The 14266-nt window shown below is 48.3% G+C and overlaps 1 protein-coding gene across 1 annotated transcript in view; it reads left to right on the forward strand.

Moving 5' to 3' along the window:
- Nucleotides 1-11765, forward strand: part of LOC141243605 (mitochondrial fission regulator 2-like) — a 61976-nt gene extending 50211 nt beyond the window's left edge. Inside the window, exon 7 of the mRNA XM_073668939.1 lies at nucleotides 11253-11765. Coding sequence (XP_073525040.1) covers nucleotides 11253-11559 — 307 coding nt within the window. The 3' untranslated portion in view covers nucleotides 11560-11765. The remainder of the gene's footprint in view (nucleotides 1-11252) is intronic.
- Nucleotides 11766-14266: the final 2501 nt, after the last annotated feature.

Consider the following 14266-nt stretch of genomic DNA (forward strand, 5'->3'; position numbering starts at 1 on the left):
TGAAGCACCTGAAGGGTTAATAAAGTTCTTGAATGTGGTTTTGAGCACCTTGAGGGGTGCAGTTTTTAGAATGGTGTCACTTTTGGGTATTTTCTGTCATAAAGACCTCTCAAAATGACTTCAAATGTGATGTGGTCCCTAAAAAAATGGTTTTGTAAATTTTGTTGGAAAAATGAGAAATCGCTGGTCAACTTTTAACCCTTATAGCTCCCTAACAAAAAAAAAATTTGGTTCCAAAATTGTGCTGATGTAAAGTAGACATGTGGGAAATGTTATTTATTAACTCTTTTGTGTGACATATCGCTCTGATTTCAGGGCTTAAAAATTCAAATTTTGAAAATTGCAAAATTTTCAAAATTTTTGCCAAATTTCCGTTTTTTTCACAAATAAACGCAAGTGATATCGAAGAAATTTTTCCACAATCATGAAGTACAATATGTCACGAAAAAACAATCTCAGAATCAGGGGGATCCGTTGAAGCGTTCCAGAGTAATTACCTCATAAAGTGACAGTGGTCAGAATTGTAAAAATTGGCCCGGTCATTAACGTGCAAACCACCCGCGGGGCTTAAGGGGTTAAACAGGCTATACGGGCATAACTGACCTTTTTTTTTCTTTGTTCACACGAAGCACACAGTTCCTAATGAAATGGTCAGACCCACCTCAATAAAAGCACAAACCTTCAGAAAATCTGCGGTCTTTTTCCTGAGAGCGGGGTGACATCGCCCCAATCTCCATCGGCTCTCCAATGTCAGTACAGACCCTCTCAAGACTCGGAGCTGACATGGCAGAGGTTTTACTCTCATTAACCCTTGCACGCAGTCTCCTGTCCACCCGTATAGCTAATTGCATTGCCTCCTGCAAGTTTCCAGGTGAAGGATAAGCAATCAGCAGATCCTTAACCCTTTCCCCTAGCCCCGCAAGAAACAAACTTTTCAAAGCTGAATCGTTCCACTCCACCTGTGCAGACCACCGACGGAAGTGAGTACAATAATTTTCCACATTACCTGATCCCTGCCTCAAACGTCTTAATTCAGACTCAGCAGATGAGACACGATCAGGATCATCATACAACAACCCCAAAGCAGAAAAAAAACTATCCACTGATCTAAAGCACGGATCACTAGGTTGGAGAGAAAAGGCCCATCCCTGAGGTTCTTTGAGCAAAAGTGACATTATGAACCCTATGCGCTGTGATTCATCACCAGAGGATCTGGGTCTTAAACGAAAATACAATAAATAAGCATTTTTAAAGGAAAAAAAATCTTGTTGTTCACCAAAAAATAAATCAGGCAAACGTACCTTTGGCTCTACAAAATGTGCTCCAGAACAGCTACTCACGTGTTGTTGGAGCTTGGCCACCTCCAGAGAGAGTCCCTGCAAGCGTTGAGCCAAATCCTGAACCGAGACCATGATGGAAACTGGAGGTCTTTCCTTAGAGAAATTTTTTGGGCTGGACTTACTGTTATGATCTGCTACAAGCACTAAGGAAAGACAGGAGATCTGTCCCTACAATAGAACTAAGCTGGATCCCTTCGATGTAACGGGGAACATGATCCTGCGATCAGACCCGCTAAAGTCCTCGGCTAGTCTGAACGAAGACCTATAGATGTGAGGACGGGATCCCTATAAGAACTAGGGACTGGGAGAAAGATGGACACCTCCTAGCAGAAATTGTAGCAGAAATAAGACACATAAACAACATAGAACATAGAGATCCGAAGACCCAGCAAAACTGACTGAGAAAGGCAAAAGAGCACCAAGCTAGTTCAAGAGTAGAAATTACAATGAAGTCCAGCAAGGCTAGGAGGGCGGAGCAGGACTAAATAGGCAAAAAAGGTCATGTGACCAGCAAGATAGAAAAAACCTAACAGGAGAGTTCTAACATTCAGAGTTTCCTTCTTTACTCTCTGTATCTGACAGGGGTCTGACCTCGTGTGCTACGTGTCAACCTATGTGGTACTGGGATGCGTGAGGCACTAGTATTTGCACTACCTCCCATTCTGTCAGCTCTAAGTGTTGGGGAACTGCAGGGTTGCCTTAACCTGTCTACAGGACTGGCAAGTATACCATTGGCTGGGCCTTCTTGCTCTGCTCCAATCGGGGATCCTTCTTCCGGGGATTCTTCTTGAGCAGGCTCTTCTGAAGCACTTACGGGCTCTACTTGCTGTGGAGGGTCTTCTGGCTGTTGAAAGAAGTGGATCACAGGGATTATTACTGCTCCTCCTAGTTGAGGCCAATCTGCCGGTAAATCTCCTGTCAGTATGGAGTACTGCTTCTTTAGGCTCCTCCGGTACGGTGAGAGGCACTTCTTCTTGCGGCTTTAGCAGGTCTGGACACAACCTCAGATGATCTCTAGATACCGTTGCAGTCGTCATTCCTCCGACTCTACTAATTAGGCAGGTCTTCTTGTTATCAAATCTTGAATTTAACACAGTGTAGGGTTCTCTCTCCCACTGGTCATCAAGTTTGTGGTTTCTCCTTTTCCTCTTTAACACCACTTCTCCTGGTGTGAAGGGTTCTGCGGGCGCACTTTTATTGTAGTGGGCTTCCTGCTTGTCTCTTACCCCAGTGAGACTGTCTTCGACACAGGCCTGTACTCTTCTGTACTGCTCCTGTCTGGTCGTGTCCCAGTCCTCAGTGGACCTATCTGCTTCCGGTTCTACTACACCAAGCTCCAGGTCCATGGGCAACTTCCCGGGTCTTGCTCGCATGAGATATGCTGGAGTACAATTGGTGGAACTCACAGGTATGTGGTTGTACAGATCTACTAGGTCAGGTAGTAGGTCTGGCCACTGATTTCTCTCCTCTAGTGGTAAGGTCTTCAGCAGGTCAATGACGATGTTATTCATCTTTTCACAGAGACCGTTGGTTTGGGGGTGGTACGGTGTTGTCCTGATCTTTTTACACCCGTACAGATGGCAGAACTCTTTAAACAATTCGGTCTCAAAGGCTGAGCCTTGATCTGTCAGCACCTGCTTCAGGTGTCCGTGGGGCCTGCAGAAGTACGCCTGAAATGTCTTCGCCGTGGTTTCGGCCGTCAGATCCTTGACGGGGGCGACCACCAGGAACCAGGAGTAGTGATCCACCATGGTCAGGGCATAGGAATATCCTGACCTGCTGGGTGACAGCTTGACATGATCCAGGGCTACGATGTCTAAGGGACGAGTCATCTTCATGGGTTGCAGGGTTGCCTTCTGGCTGCTGTAGTCTTTTCTTCTGAGGCTACAGGGTCCACAATTCCGGCACCACCTCTCAATGGAACTGCGCATTCCTACTCAATAAAACTGACACTTCAGAAGGGTTTCTAGCTTCTTCCAGCCAAAGTGCCCCGCCTGATCGTGGTAGGCTTCCAACACCATCTGGATGTCTGTCTTGGGCACCACTATCTGCCATACCATCTCATGGGTTTTGGGGTTGACGTACCTCCGGCACAGCTTCACCCTATAGATGAACAGCCGGCTCTTCTCATTCCACAGCTGCTTGGCTTGGAGAGACGCTTCCTTCTCCAGGGAGGAACCTTCCTTGGTTATCAGTTCTTTGATACGGCTGACAACCGGGTCGCTATCCTGGGTCTCCTTCCAGCTGTGGTGATGCAGGGGGTTTAATGTCTTACCACGTTGCCTCCTGGAAGCTTGTTGCTCGTGGACCACTCCATTCTGATGAAAGGCAGGTAGTTCAATCTCCTCCAGGTCATCCACTTCTTCTTCAGTATCCAACTGGTGAGGCATCCTGGACAGGGCATCGGCGTTGGCGTTCTTGCAGCCTGCCCGGTACTTAATAGTGAATTGGTAGTTTGACAGCCTAGCCATCCATCGTTGTTTCATGGCTCCTAGCTTGGCTGTTTCTAGATGAGTCAAGGGGTTATTATCAGTGAAGGCAGTGAACTTATTGGAGGCTAAGTAGTGCTTGAACCTCTCGGTGATGGCCCAGACCAGGGCCAGGAACTCCAACTTGAAGCTGCTATAGTTCTCTGGGTTCCTCACGGTCGGGCGGAGCTTCCTGCTTGCATAGGCGATCACCTTCTCTCGGCCATTCTGCTTCTCACTCAGTACAGCTCCTAATCCTTCATTGCTGGCATCAGTGTACAGCAGGAACGGTTGGCTGTAGTCAGGGTAAGCTAGGATCTCTTCGCCGGTCAGGATCTCCTTCATCACCTCAAAGGATTCAGCTTGCTCCTTTCCCCACTGGAACGGGGGGTTTCTGCCTCTCCCGGACTGTCCTACCAGGAGATCTTGCAAAGGCGCCGCTTTCTTGGTATAGTCCTTCACAAACCTCCGGTAATACCCGATTAGTCCCAGGAACTGACGTACCTCCTTGAGGCTCTTCGGCTCCGGCCATTTCTGGATGGCAGTGACCTTCTCCGGGTCTGGTGCTACTCCCTCTGGACTAACGATGTGCCCCAGGTACTGTACCTTCCTCTTGAGCAGGTAGCACTTTGAGGGCTTCAGCTTCATCCCATACCGGGACAGCGACTCAAATACCTCCGCCAGGTGCTTCAAGTGGTCCTCATACGTTTTGGAGTACACTATCACGTCGTCCAGGTATAGTAGTACAGTCTCGAAGTTGCGGTGTCCCAAGCAGCACTCCATCAATCTCTGGAACGTTCCGGGGGCATTGCAGAGTCCAAACGGCATACTATTGAACTTGCAGAGTCCCATCGGGGTTGTGAAGGCCATCTTCTCCTGATCCTCCTCAGCAACAGCTACTTGCCAGTACCCACTAGTGAGGTCAAGGGTGGAGAAGTAATTTGCAGACTTTAAGGCAGCCAGGGATTCCTCTATACGAGGTAAATGGTATGCATCTTTATGTGTAATGCGATTTACTTGTCTGTAATCTACACACATTCTCATGCTTCCGTCCATTTTCCTGACTAGAACTAGGGGAGCTGCCCAGGGACTACAACTATCCCTTACTACCCCTGCCTTCTTCATGTTGTGCAACATCTCCTTCTGGTAGTGTGCTGGTGGTATAGGCCTGTAACATTCTTTGATGGGTGGATGGTCACCTGTGGGGATATGGTGATGAACCCCCTTAATCCTCCCAAAGTCAAGTGGGTGCTTACTGAATACCTGCTCGTATTCCTGAACCACCCGGTGTACACCCTGCTTCTGATGGGCAGGAGTGGTGTCTGTCCCAACATGGAGCTGTTGACACCAATCCTCCATCTGGGTTCCAGGGTCATTATCCTCCACTTCGTCTGGTGAGGTTAAGGACTCCGCCGTGTGTAAGGAGTTGTTATTTACTGTGTACAGTTTGGCAACAGTGGCGTAGTGTGGTAATCTAATCTCGTCCTCCCCATAGTTTAGGAGGCATACGGGCACCCTCCCATTGCGTACATTCACTACCCCTCTGGCAGTCAAGAGTGTAGGTCTATGTTCCGAGCTAAGGGGCTCTACTACCGCCTGGTAGCTCCGTACTTTGAGACCTTTTGCTGCTCTACACCAAATCAGCATTTCACTCATCGGGGGGATCACAATGAGTACCGGGTCTGTCACCCGTACGTTACCAATTTCACCGCCTGTTAGCTTTACCTGTTGCTGGTACATAAAGGCTCAGATTTCTTTCTGCAGTGCCCTTCTGTGCCCTGGTCTGGCAGTGTCAGCTATCTGTTGGAGCAAGAACAACACTTCCCCCAAACAGTTACTAACAATATTAGTGCCAAGTACCATATACAAGTTTGTATCATCAGGATTAGTCTCTACTACAATTAGTCCCTGGTCCTTCAGTTCCACTCTTCCCACCTTTACTGCCACATCCTTAACCCCGACTAGGTTAAGGGGGAGGCTGTTTGAGGCATAGACGGAAAGATTTGGATCTGGTGGGTGAAGTTCGTCTATAGACCAGAACCTTTTGTAGAGGACATCAGGCGTGATGGTTACCTGAGATCCTGTGTCCAGCAGAGCGGGTGTCGCGATGCCGTCCAGCACGATGGACAGGAAAGGTCTTCCTCCCACGAACCTGTGGTACCAGTTTGATGGGCCTGCGGGGTCTACTCCTGGGTGTCGGAACCTCGGCCCCAGGGTTTTCTCGTTTAAAGGAAAGCTCTGAATAGCGTGACCTGTCTTGTGACAGCGGTGGCAGACAGGGTCCCTCGGCGGGCAGCGTTGGTCGCTGGTCCTCCCAGGGGGTGGCATTGTCCTCCTCATCCTTCTCATCCAGGGGACATCCTCAGGGCTGTCGGCTAGCAGGATCCTTCCTTCTGCCTCAGGCTCCGTCCTCAGCTGCAGGACACTCAGTACAGTGGTCAGGGTTTTGCTCAGGCGGCACACTTCAGAGCGCAGGCTGTCCAGCTCACTAGGGGACGTTGCTGGAACCTTGGCTTCAGCAGCCACCGGGGAAAAGGTGGATGCTGCAGGCACTGGGGTGGCCCCACCCTGGTAACATTGGATAGCAGTTGTTTCCAGGGGCTGCAGTCCTTTTATAGCCATGTCCTTAAGGGTGTCAAAGGTGCCATCTGGATGATCCAGGGACCACCAACGCACAGTCCTGCTCTCCTCTTGGGACCTCAGTCCCTGGATAAACTGTTCCTTCAGCATTTTATTTTCATCATTGAAGCTGGTTGGACTAACCTGTTTCAGAGCTCGCAGGGCCCCTTGTAAATGCCAGGCATAGTCCCGAACACTGTCCTCCGGTTGCTGAGAGCAGTTGTAGAACCTCATCCGGAGGTCTGTCTCAGTACAATTCTCAAAGACAGTCTGTAACTTTTTAGAGATTGCGGACACTGACTCCTGGTCTGCGGCCGACCAGCTTTCTACTTCTCGCTCCGCAGCATCGGTCAATTGTCCCAATACAACATCAGCTCTTTGCTTGCCTGTCATAGAGTACATGTCCAGTATACCGCATATTTTCCTTTTGAATCCAGACAGGGTATCTGGTTTGCCGCTGTACTGGGGGAGCCACTTCGCTCCAGGGATGTACGGTAGGGCCATGGGTATGACAGGGGTTACAGGCCCTGCTGGTGGAGCGGCTGCTTCGGCCTGCTCGGCGCCGAGCACGGGTTGGACATCAGGGCCATTAACCGGTACTCCGGCGTTGTGCTGTTCTTCGGACATTCTGGCGCCCCCCTAGCGAACCGTGGCCTACCTTCTTTTCTTTTCTTCCGGTAGGCCGCAGCTCCGCAGGTGATGGTCTTCTTCAGGACCTTGTGTGACGCCCTGCTATGCATGAGTGCCACAGATCCTAGAAGGGTGCATGAAAGGATTCCTCCACAAGGGGCCCGCACAGCATACACACACTTCCACCTTCCACCTCAGACCACCAGAGGGAGCCCGTCAGGGATATAAATAGGGAAGGTGGAGCTAGGCAGTGCAGTCTGGTCTGGAGTCGAGCCTGTGAGAAGCTGAAGTTCAGTGCTGTCTGAGAAGAGTTACCTCAGGGGACAGAGCCAGTTCCAGCTCTTGCAGTTGTTAGCCTGCAGTGCAGCGCAGTCCAGACTCGCCTAGCTCAGGTTAGTGAGCCCAAGGCGTGCCGACGCCATAAGAGCGGTGAAGCGCGGCAAGCTGCCGTTAGTGTGTGTAGCCTAGTGAGGGCCTCGAGCGAGGTCGAAGGCGAGTGGAGAGTGAGTAACATAGAGGGCAGAGGAGCTTAACCAGCTGACCCCGAAGCATATACCTGACACCGGGTCCGAGCTTACAGGGATCTCTATGACCCAGTAAAGCACAACCGGAATCCCTGGAGAACTACAGGTCCCAGGAACACCAAAGAGCTGATACGTAACAGAGCCAGGAAACGCATAGACCCCGTAAGCTGGGAGCGTGTACTTCAAGAGAAGGCCCTACCACAAAGTCAGCCGGTGCAGGACAGAGACAAAGTTAGGCCTAGCTCCAGGCAGGTCAGAAACTACTACGCAAAGGCAAGAAACAGGAGGCCCTATATCCGCTCTCTTGGGAGGATCCTGAAATGCACCCTTCACCCTACAGTGCTCCGAGACGTGCCTGATTTCCCATCAGTAAAAGGTACTGAAGAGAACTGTATGTTTGCCTGTCTTTCCGTAGGCCCGGCTGGGCCTCCCTGTCCTGCATTCCCCCTTCATACGCTGCCCTGAGGCCTAGCTCCACCTGTGGGGAGCTGTTCCATCAAGCTGCCTTATCACCGGCCTCAGTGGGCTGCCGCAGCGCTGGTGCTTCTCACCAGATACCACAGGTGGCGTCACGAACTTTTATATAATTATAAACCCCTTTTAAAAGAGAGGCCCAGGGTACGGCCCCGGGAGCCGACTACCGCGACATCCCCCCATAAACCAGAACAACTAGGCCCGGGCGCCGAGTCATCCCCATCCTCTGGGCTATTCATCTCTTGCGTCGCTTGCGTCCTACGTCAGAGCGCTCACTGAGGCTCCTTCAAGGACCTGGCGCTTCCTGGTATGACTTCGAGGCGTGGGGTGTGTCCGGGGCTTCGCGCGCTTCAGCAGGTACGCCTCTCAGTTTCCCGCGGTTACGCCCTTCTTCCCGCTCGGCGGCACAACAATGGCGGCAATCTTTCACCACAGTTAAATACACAGTTTTTATTAAAGGCGCACAGTACCCGGTGGCAACGGGCACAACACTCCGTTGTTGCAGTGGGCACGGGATCCTGTTTGTGATGCCAGGAAGAGATGACGCGCCCAGGGTGTTGGGGGACGACTCGGCACCCGGGCCTTGCTGTTAGATTTGGGGGATGTCGCGGTGGCCGGCTCCCGAGCCCGTACCCTGGGGTCACTCTTAAAAGCAAAGGAATGGGGGAAAAGGTATATGGGATAAGGGAAAGTTCGTGACGCCACCCATGGTATCTGGTGGGAATCACCAGCGCTGCTACAGTCCTCTGAGGCCGGTGATCAGGCAGCTTAGTTGGTGCGGCTCCCCACAGGTGGAGCAGGGCCTCAGGGCAGCGTAGGAGAGGGGATGCAGGACAGAGGGGACCCAGCCGGGTCAGGAGAAGTATAGGCACACTTACAACAGTTCACTTCAGTACCTTTACTGGTGGTGTTTCAGGCACGATTCAGGGCTCTATAGGGTGAAGAGTGCATTTCAGGACTCTCCCCAGTGAGCGGGTGTGGGGCCTCCTGTTTCTTGCCTTTTCCTGATAAGTTTATGACCTGCCTGAAGCTAGGACTAACTTGGTCTCTGTCTCGCACCTCCTGACCTGGTGGTAGGGCCTTCTGATAGAGATCACACTCCCTGGTCTCTTGGGCCTCTGTGATTCCTGACCCTGGGATAACGGTCAGCTTCTGGTGTTCCTGGGACATATAGTTCGCCAGGGGTTCTGGTTGTTTCTGCTGGTCCTAGAGATCCTTGCAGACACGGACCCGGTGTCCAGTAAATGGTTTTGGGGTGAGCTGGCTAAGCTCCTCTGCCCCCTATGTAGCTCACTTACTCCACTTGCTTTCGGCCGCGCTTGGGGCCCTCACTAGGCTTCACACTGGCAGTAGGCCTCGCTACTCTTCACCGCTCTTATAGCGTCGGCACGTCGTAGGCTCACTAACCTGAGCTCACTGAGTCTGTGCTGGACTGACTTTCTCACAGGCTTCACTCTCTGTGGACTCCAGCCTTAGACTAACTGCCTAGCTCCACCTTCCCTATTTATATCCCTAACGAGCTCCCTCTGGTAGTCTGAGGTGGAAGGTGGAGGTGTGTGAATGCTATGAGGGCCTCTTGTGGAGGAATCCGTCCATGCACCCTTCTAGGATCTTTGTCACCAATGCATAGCAGGGCGCCACAATCTCATGAGCTGTCATGTGCCCCTAACAGCCGTCGGCGGATCCGAGATAACCAGTTAAATATCACAGTCAATCACTGGCAGTGGCATTTAACACACACCTGCCAGAGGCTCGTCACAAGACACACCCATAGGCGCCCCTGTCATGTGATTGCGGGGTGCCAACGTGTTGTCATGACAGCGGGGGGTCTGCAGAAGACCCCCGTGGCTGTCATTGTAGATCCCCTGTGGCCGGCATTCATAGGAAATTGTGATTTCTGCTATACATAGCAGTGCTGAAGCCCTGCTATGTGTAGCTTAGGTGAAAAGATTATTGCAGCTTCAAGTCTCCTAAGGGGGCTATTGCAGTCAGTAAAAAGTAAAATAAAAAAAGTAAAAAAAAAAAATAAAGGTTTAAATCACGCCCTTTTGCCCTATTGAAAATAAAATCATTAAAAAATATACACATATTTGGTATTGCTGCGTTCAGAAATGTCCTATCTATCAAAATATAAAGTAAATTAATCAGATCGGTAAACGCCGCAATGAGAAAAAAAATCTAAACTCCAGAATTATGTGCGTTTTTTTTGCCTCTGCAGCTTTGCAATAAAATAAAATAACAGGCGATCAAAACATTGTATCTACCTCAAAATTATATAACTAAAAACGTCAGCTCAGGGCGCAAAAAATAAGTCCTAACCTGGCCCCAGATCCCGAAAAATGGAGACACTTCGGGTCTCGGAAAATGGCGAAATAAGCGATTTTTTTTTTCTTTTTTCTTACAAACTTCTGATTTTTTTTCACCATTCAAATATAAAAGAACCTATACATGTTTGGTATCTATGAACTCGTACTGACCTGGAGAATCATAATGGCTGGTCGGTTTTAGCATTTAGTGAGCATGGTAAATAAAAAGAACAAAAACAAAATACAATTGTGGAATTGCACTTTTTTTGCAATTTCACCACACTTGGAATTTTTTTCCCGTTTTCCACTACACGATATGCTAAAATAAATGGTGTTAATCAAAAGAACAACTCGTCCCACAAAAAAGAAAGGTACATTGACAAAAAATAAAAAACGTATGGCTCTGGGAATAAGGGGAGAAAAAACGAAAGGGCTGTACCCTTCTCTGGAAGTCCCACATATAATAATGTAGCAATGGTGTGAATGCTTGAGAAGGCTCAAAAATAATGTGTCTCTTCCAAGCCCCATTCATGGTGGGGGTCTTCCATGCGGACCTCCTGCGACCCGTGGATAGGTGATAACTTGCAAAGTTAAAATTAACTAATGCAAGCATGATTTCAATAATGATGTTAGATTTAACATTTCAGAGTAGTCTGTCCCTAATTATAAATATGCTGTATTAGCCCCACTAATAGGATCTTAGACAAGTCTTTTCCGAAAATGGATAGCAGGTGATTGATGCATTTTTGTAGAAAAAATCTGTAAAAAAATCTTATTAGACATAGCAGCAATGAATGAAAAGTGGTTTGTATGAAGAGCTAAGTTATAGCCTGTCAGCCCGTCTGTTACAGAATGGCAGTGATGTTTATGTTCACCGCTTTTTCACTTTAGATCCCCTGGTGGGAAACCCTCAACCAGGAAAGACAAGAAGAAACGTTCACTTAATGATCCCACAGACCCTGCAGCCATTATAGCCAAAGCCTGGAAGCATAAGTTTGCGCACAGAAATGGTGATGACGCTGTCAATAAAGAAAATAGATCTCATGACGAGTCTCCGTTCTCCAGCCCCAATGGTACTGTTTGTAAATCTTACATGACTGACCAACCAAAAATCAGGCTTATGAAAGATCATGAATGGGAGGTTTGTTGCTGGATCTTTAAAGGGTTTATCCAGGACTATTTTATCTTTTTACTATAAGCCTAAAAACTAACAGGCAGGTTGTTACTAACAGAGGCAACTACCTGCCTGTTGTATCCGGCGCCGGCTCGGAGAGGTCATCGACCACTGTCACCAGCGATTCAGCTGCTCCAAGTCAACAGAGCAGCTCTTCTTCTTCCAGGCTGCTCTGTCGACGGGGCGTTACTGCCGATGTTAGGCAACTTGTGAGTCGGCTGCCAATCAGCATGACGTCGGTGACATGCCCCTGGGGCAATGGGGTACTCGGCAGCCGGGCCTATGGATGCTGGTGGGGGATATGTCACAGTGGCTGGCCCGGTCCGTGGCCCAGGGCGGTCAACCAAAAAGGGGATAGTAACTTGGATAGGAAAAATAAAAATAAAGTAAATAGTTCGTGATGCCACCTGTGGTAGCTGGTAATGATTACCAGCGCTGCTGCAGACCTCCGGGGGGGTGATGGGATGGTAGCTGAGGTGTTTCTGCTCCCCACAGGTGGAGCGGACCCCCGGGGCAGTGTGGAGTTTGGTGGGTGGTGATGCTGGGGCTTGTAGAGTGGTATATGGGTATTGTAATATGTCACCACATTTAAAGTATTAAGATAAACGTCCCTGACGCGCGTTTTGCCGGGGTTACCGGCTTTTTCTAAGGGCCCATATACCACTCTCTGTCATGCTGTGTGCCGTCGCTATCTCACTTCAATTTCCACTCTGCCGGCTTAATATATAAAGTGGCATTGACCACGTGCAGATAACCTGCACGCCACCTGAGTGAGAATGCTGTGGGGGAGATAGGGTGCTCTGACCTCCATGTGCTTAAGCTAATGATACAAACTGGCGGTTGACCGCATCCTTAATCTCTGTAATTAACAACAGTGATTGTAAGCAGACCATCCGCACACAGCCAGAACGAACACGCTGCGGGAGAGACAGAGCACTTTTATCTCTAGGGGCATGATTTAGTAGACCAGCGGTATTAACCGCTTACATTACCCATATGAGATTAATGCTTGGCTCTTAGATGTAAGCTCAGCCATAATAGCTGTTGCTTTAATGCCACCTGTAGCAGTGAGATTGAACAAGCATAACATTTATATCTCCCTATGCAATACTCTTACTAATTTACTTACAGCTTAGAGAATGTAAGAAGCCACAAGAGGCTCACTAATGGAGAATAAATGATCACTCCTCACATTTCAACAGTATCCCGTATATGGAATCAATAATAACAAAATTATCTGACAGAGAGGGTTGGGATATTTGGGATATACAACTTATAATACCCAGCCAACAATTATAGGGACATTGGCTGTGGACAATTTATCTCTGTGTCCTCACATTTAAAATAGGAACTTTTGGGCTATAACTGCATAAAATTATATAGTAGTAGCCCTATATACATCCTTAGATGTATGATAATTCATTTACAAATAACTTTTTATTAAACAAGAGTTTTTAATTATACTAATAAAAGCTAAATTTTATTCACACATCTTTCCTTTCTTCATACCCTTTCCAATTTATATTAGCTATTTGAATCAGTGGTGACCACTAGTGTGAATTTTGACCATTATTCTAATCAGTATTCTATGTAATCTGGGTATAAAGGCACCCTGTAGGCGCGGACCCGGTGTCCGGTTTGTATCTTCGGGGTGAGTCTTATGATGCTCCTCTGCCCCCTCAACTCCTCTCTCCTTTCTCCTCTTGCCTTCGGCCACACTCGGGGCCCTCAGAACTCTGCAGCAGACACGCTGCGTCTTCGCTGCTCTCAGCGTCAGCACGCTCTCAGACTCTGTCTCAGTCTGACTCCTTACTAACTGAACTGCCTGGCTCCACCCTCCATAGATATATCCCTAACAGGCTTCCTCTGGTGGTGTGAGGTGGAAGGGTGGAGGTGTTTGTATGTAATGAGGGCCTCTTGTGGAGAAGTCCGTCCATGCACCCTGGATCCTGTGGTACCTGTGCGCAGCAGGGTGCCACATCGGCAGTCACGATCCATCAAGAGACCAGAGCGGAAGAGAAGCCGCTGCTCTGTAGACATGATATCAGCAGAAGCCGCTGAATCGCTGTGACCGCTCTGTGTAAGCAGAGATTGGTGCCAGGCACAACAGGCAGGCAGTTAGCAACTATCTACCTGTTAGTTCTTAGGTCAATAGTAAAAAAAAATAAATAGTCCTAGATAACCCCTTTTAACATTATATACTTGCCAGCAATTATCTATTGTGTGACGTGGTCATAAGACTAAGTAAACTGAGTAACCTGGTCTATTACTGTATAACAAGGTCTATTACTGTATAACATGGTCCTTGACTGTATAACATGGTCTATTACTGTATAACATGGTCTATTACTGTATAATATGATCTATTACTGTATAACATGGTCCTTGACTGTATAATATGGTCTATTACTGTATAACATGGTCCTTGACTGTATAACATGGTCTATTACTGTATAACATGGTCCTTGACTGTATAACATGGTCCTTGACTGTATACCATGATCTATTACTGACCAGTGATAAATGGGGTTGTCCGTGCTTTTATACTTTTTTATTTGAAATATGGTTTCTAATGTTGGGGGCACTAGCTACAGGTATAGACCCTAATTGCTCTATAGGGGTTGTCCATCAATAAAGACAATTTTTTTTTATTACTTAAATGCATGCATTTTTAGCTAAAAATAATTTTTTGTAATTGGATTTGATTAAAAATTTTGAACTGTTTGCCTTT

The sequence above is a fragment of the Phyllobates terribilis genome, unplaced genomic scaffold (genome assembly GCF_046119375.1).
Source record: "Phyllobates terribilis strain yellow unplaced genomic scaffold, ASM4611937v1 Scaffold_1255__1_contigs__length_343279, whole genome shotgun sequence".
NCBI lineage: Eukaryota > Metazoa > Chordata > Amphibia > Anura > Dendrobatidae > Phyllobates > Phyllobates terribilis.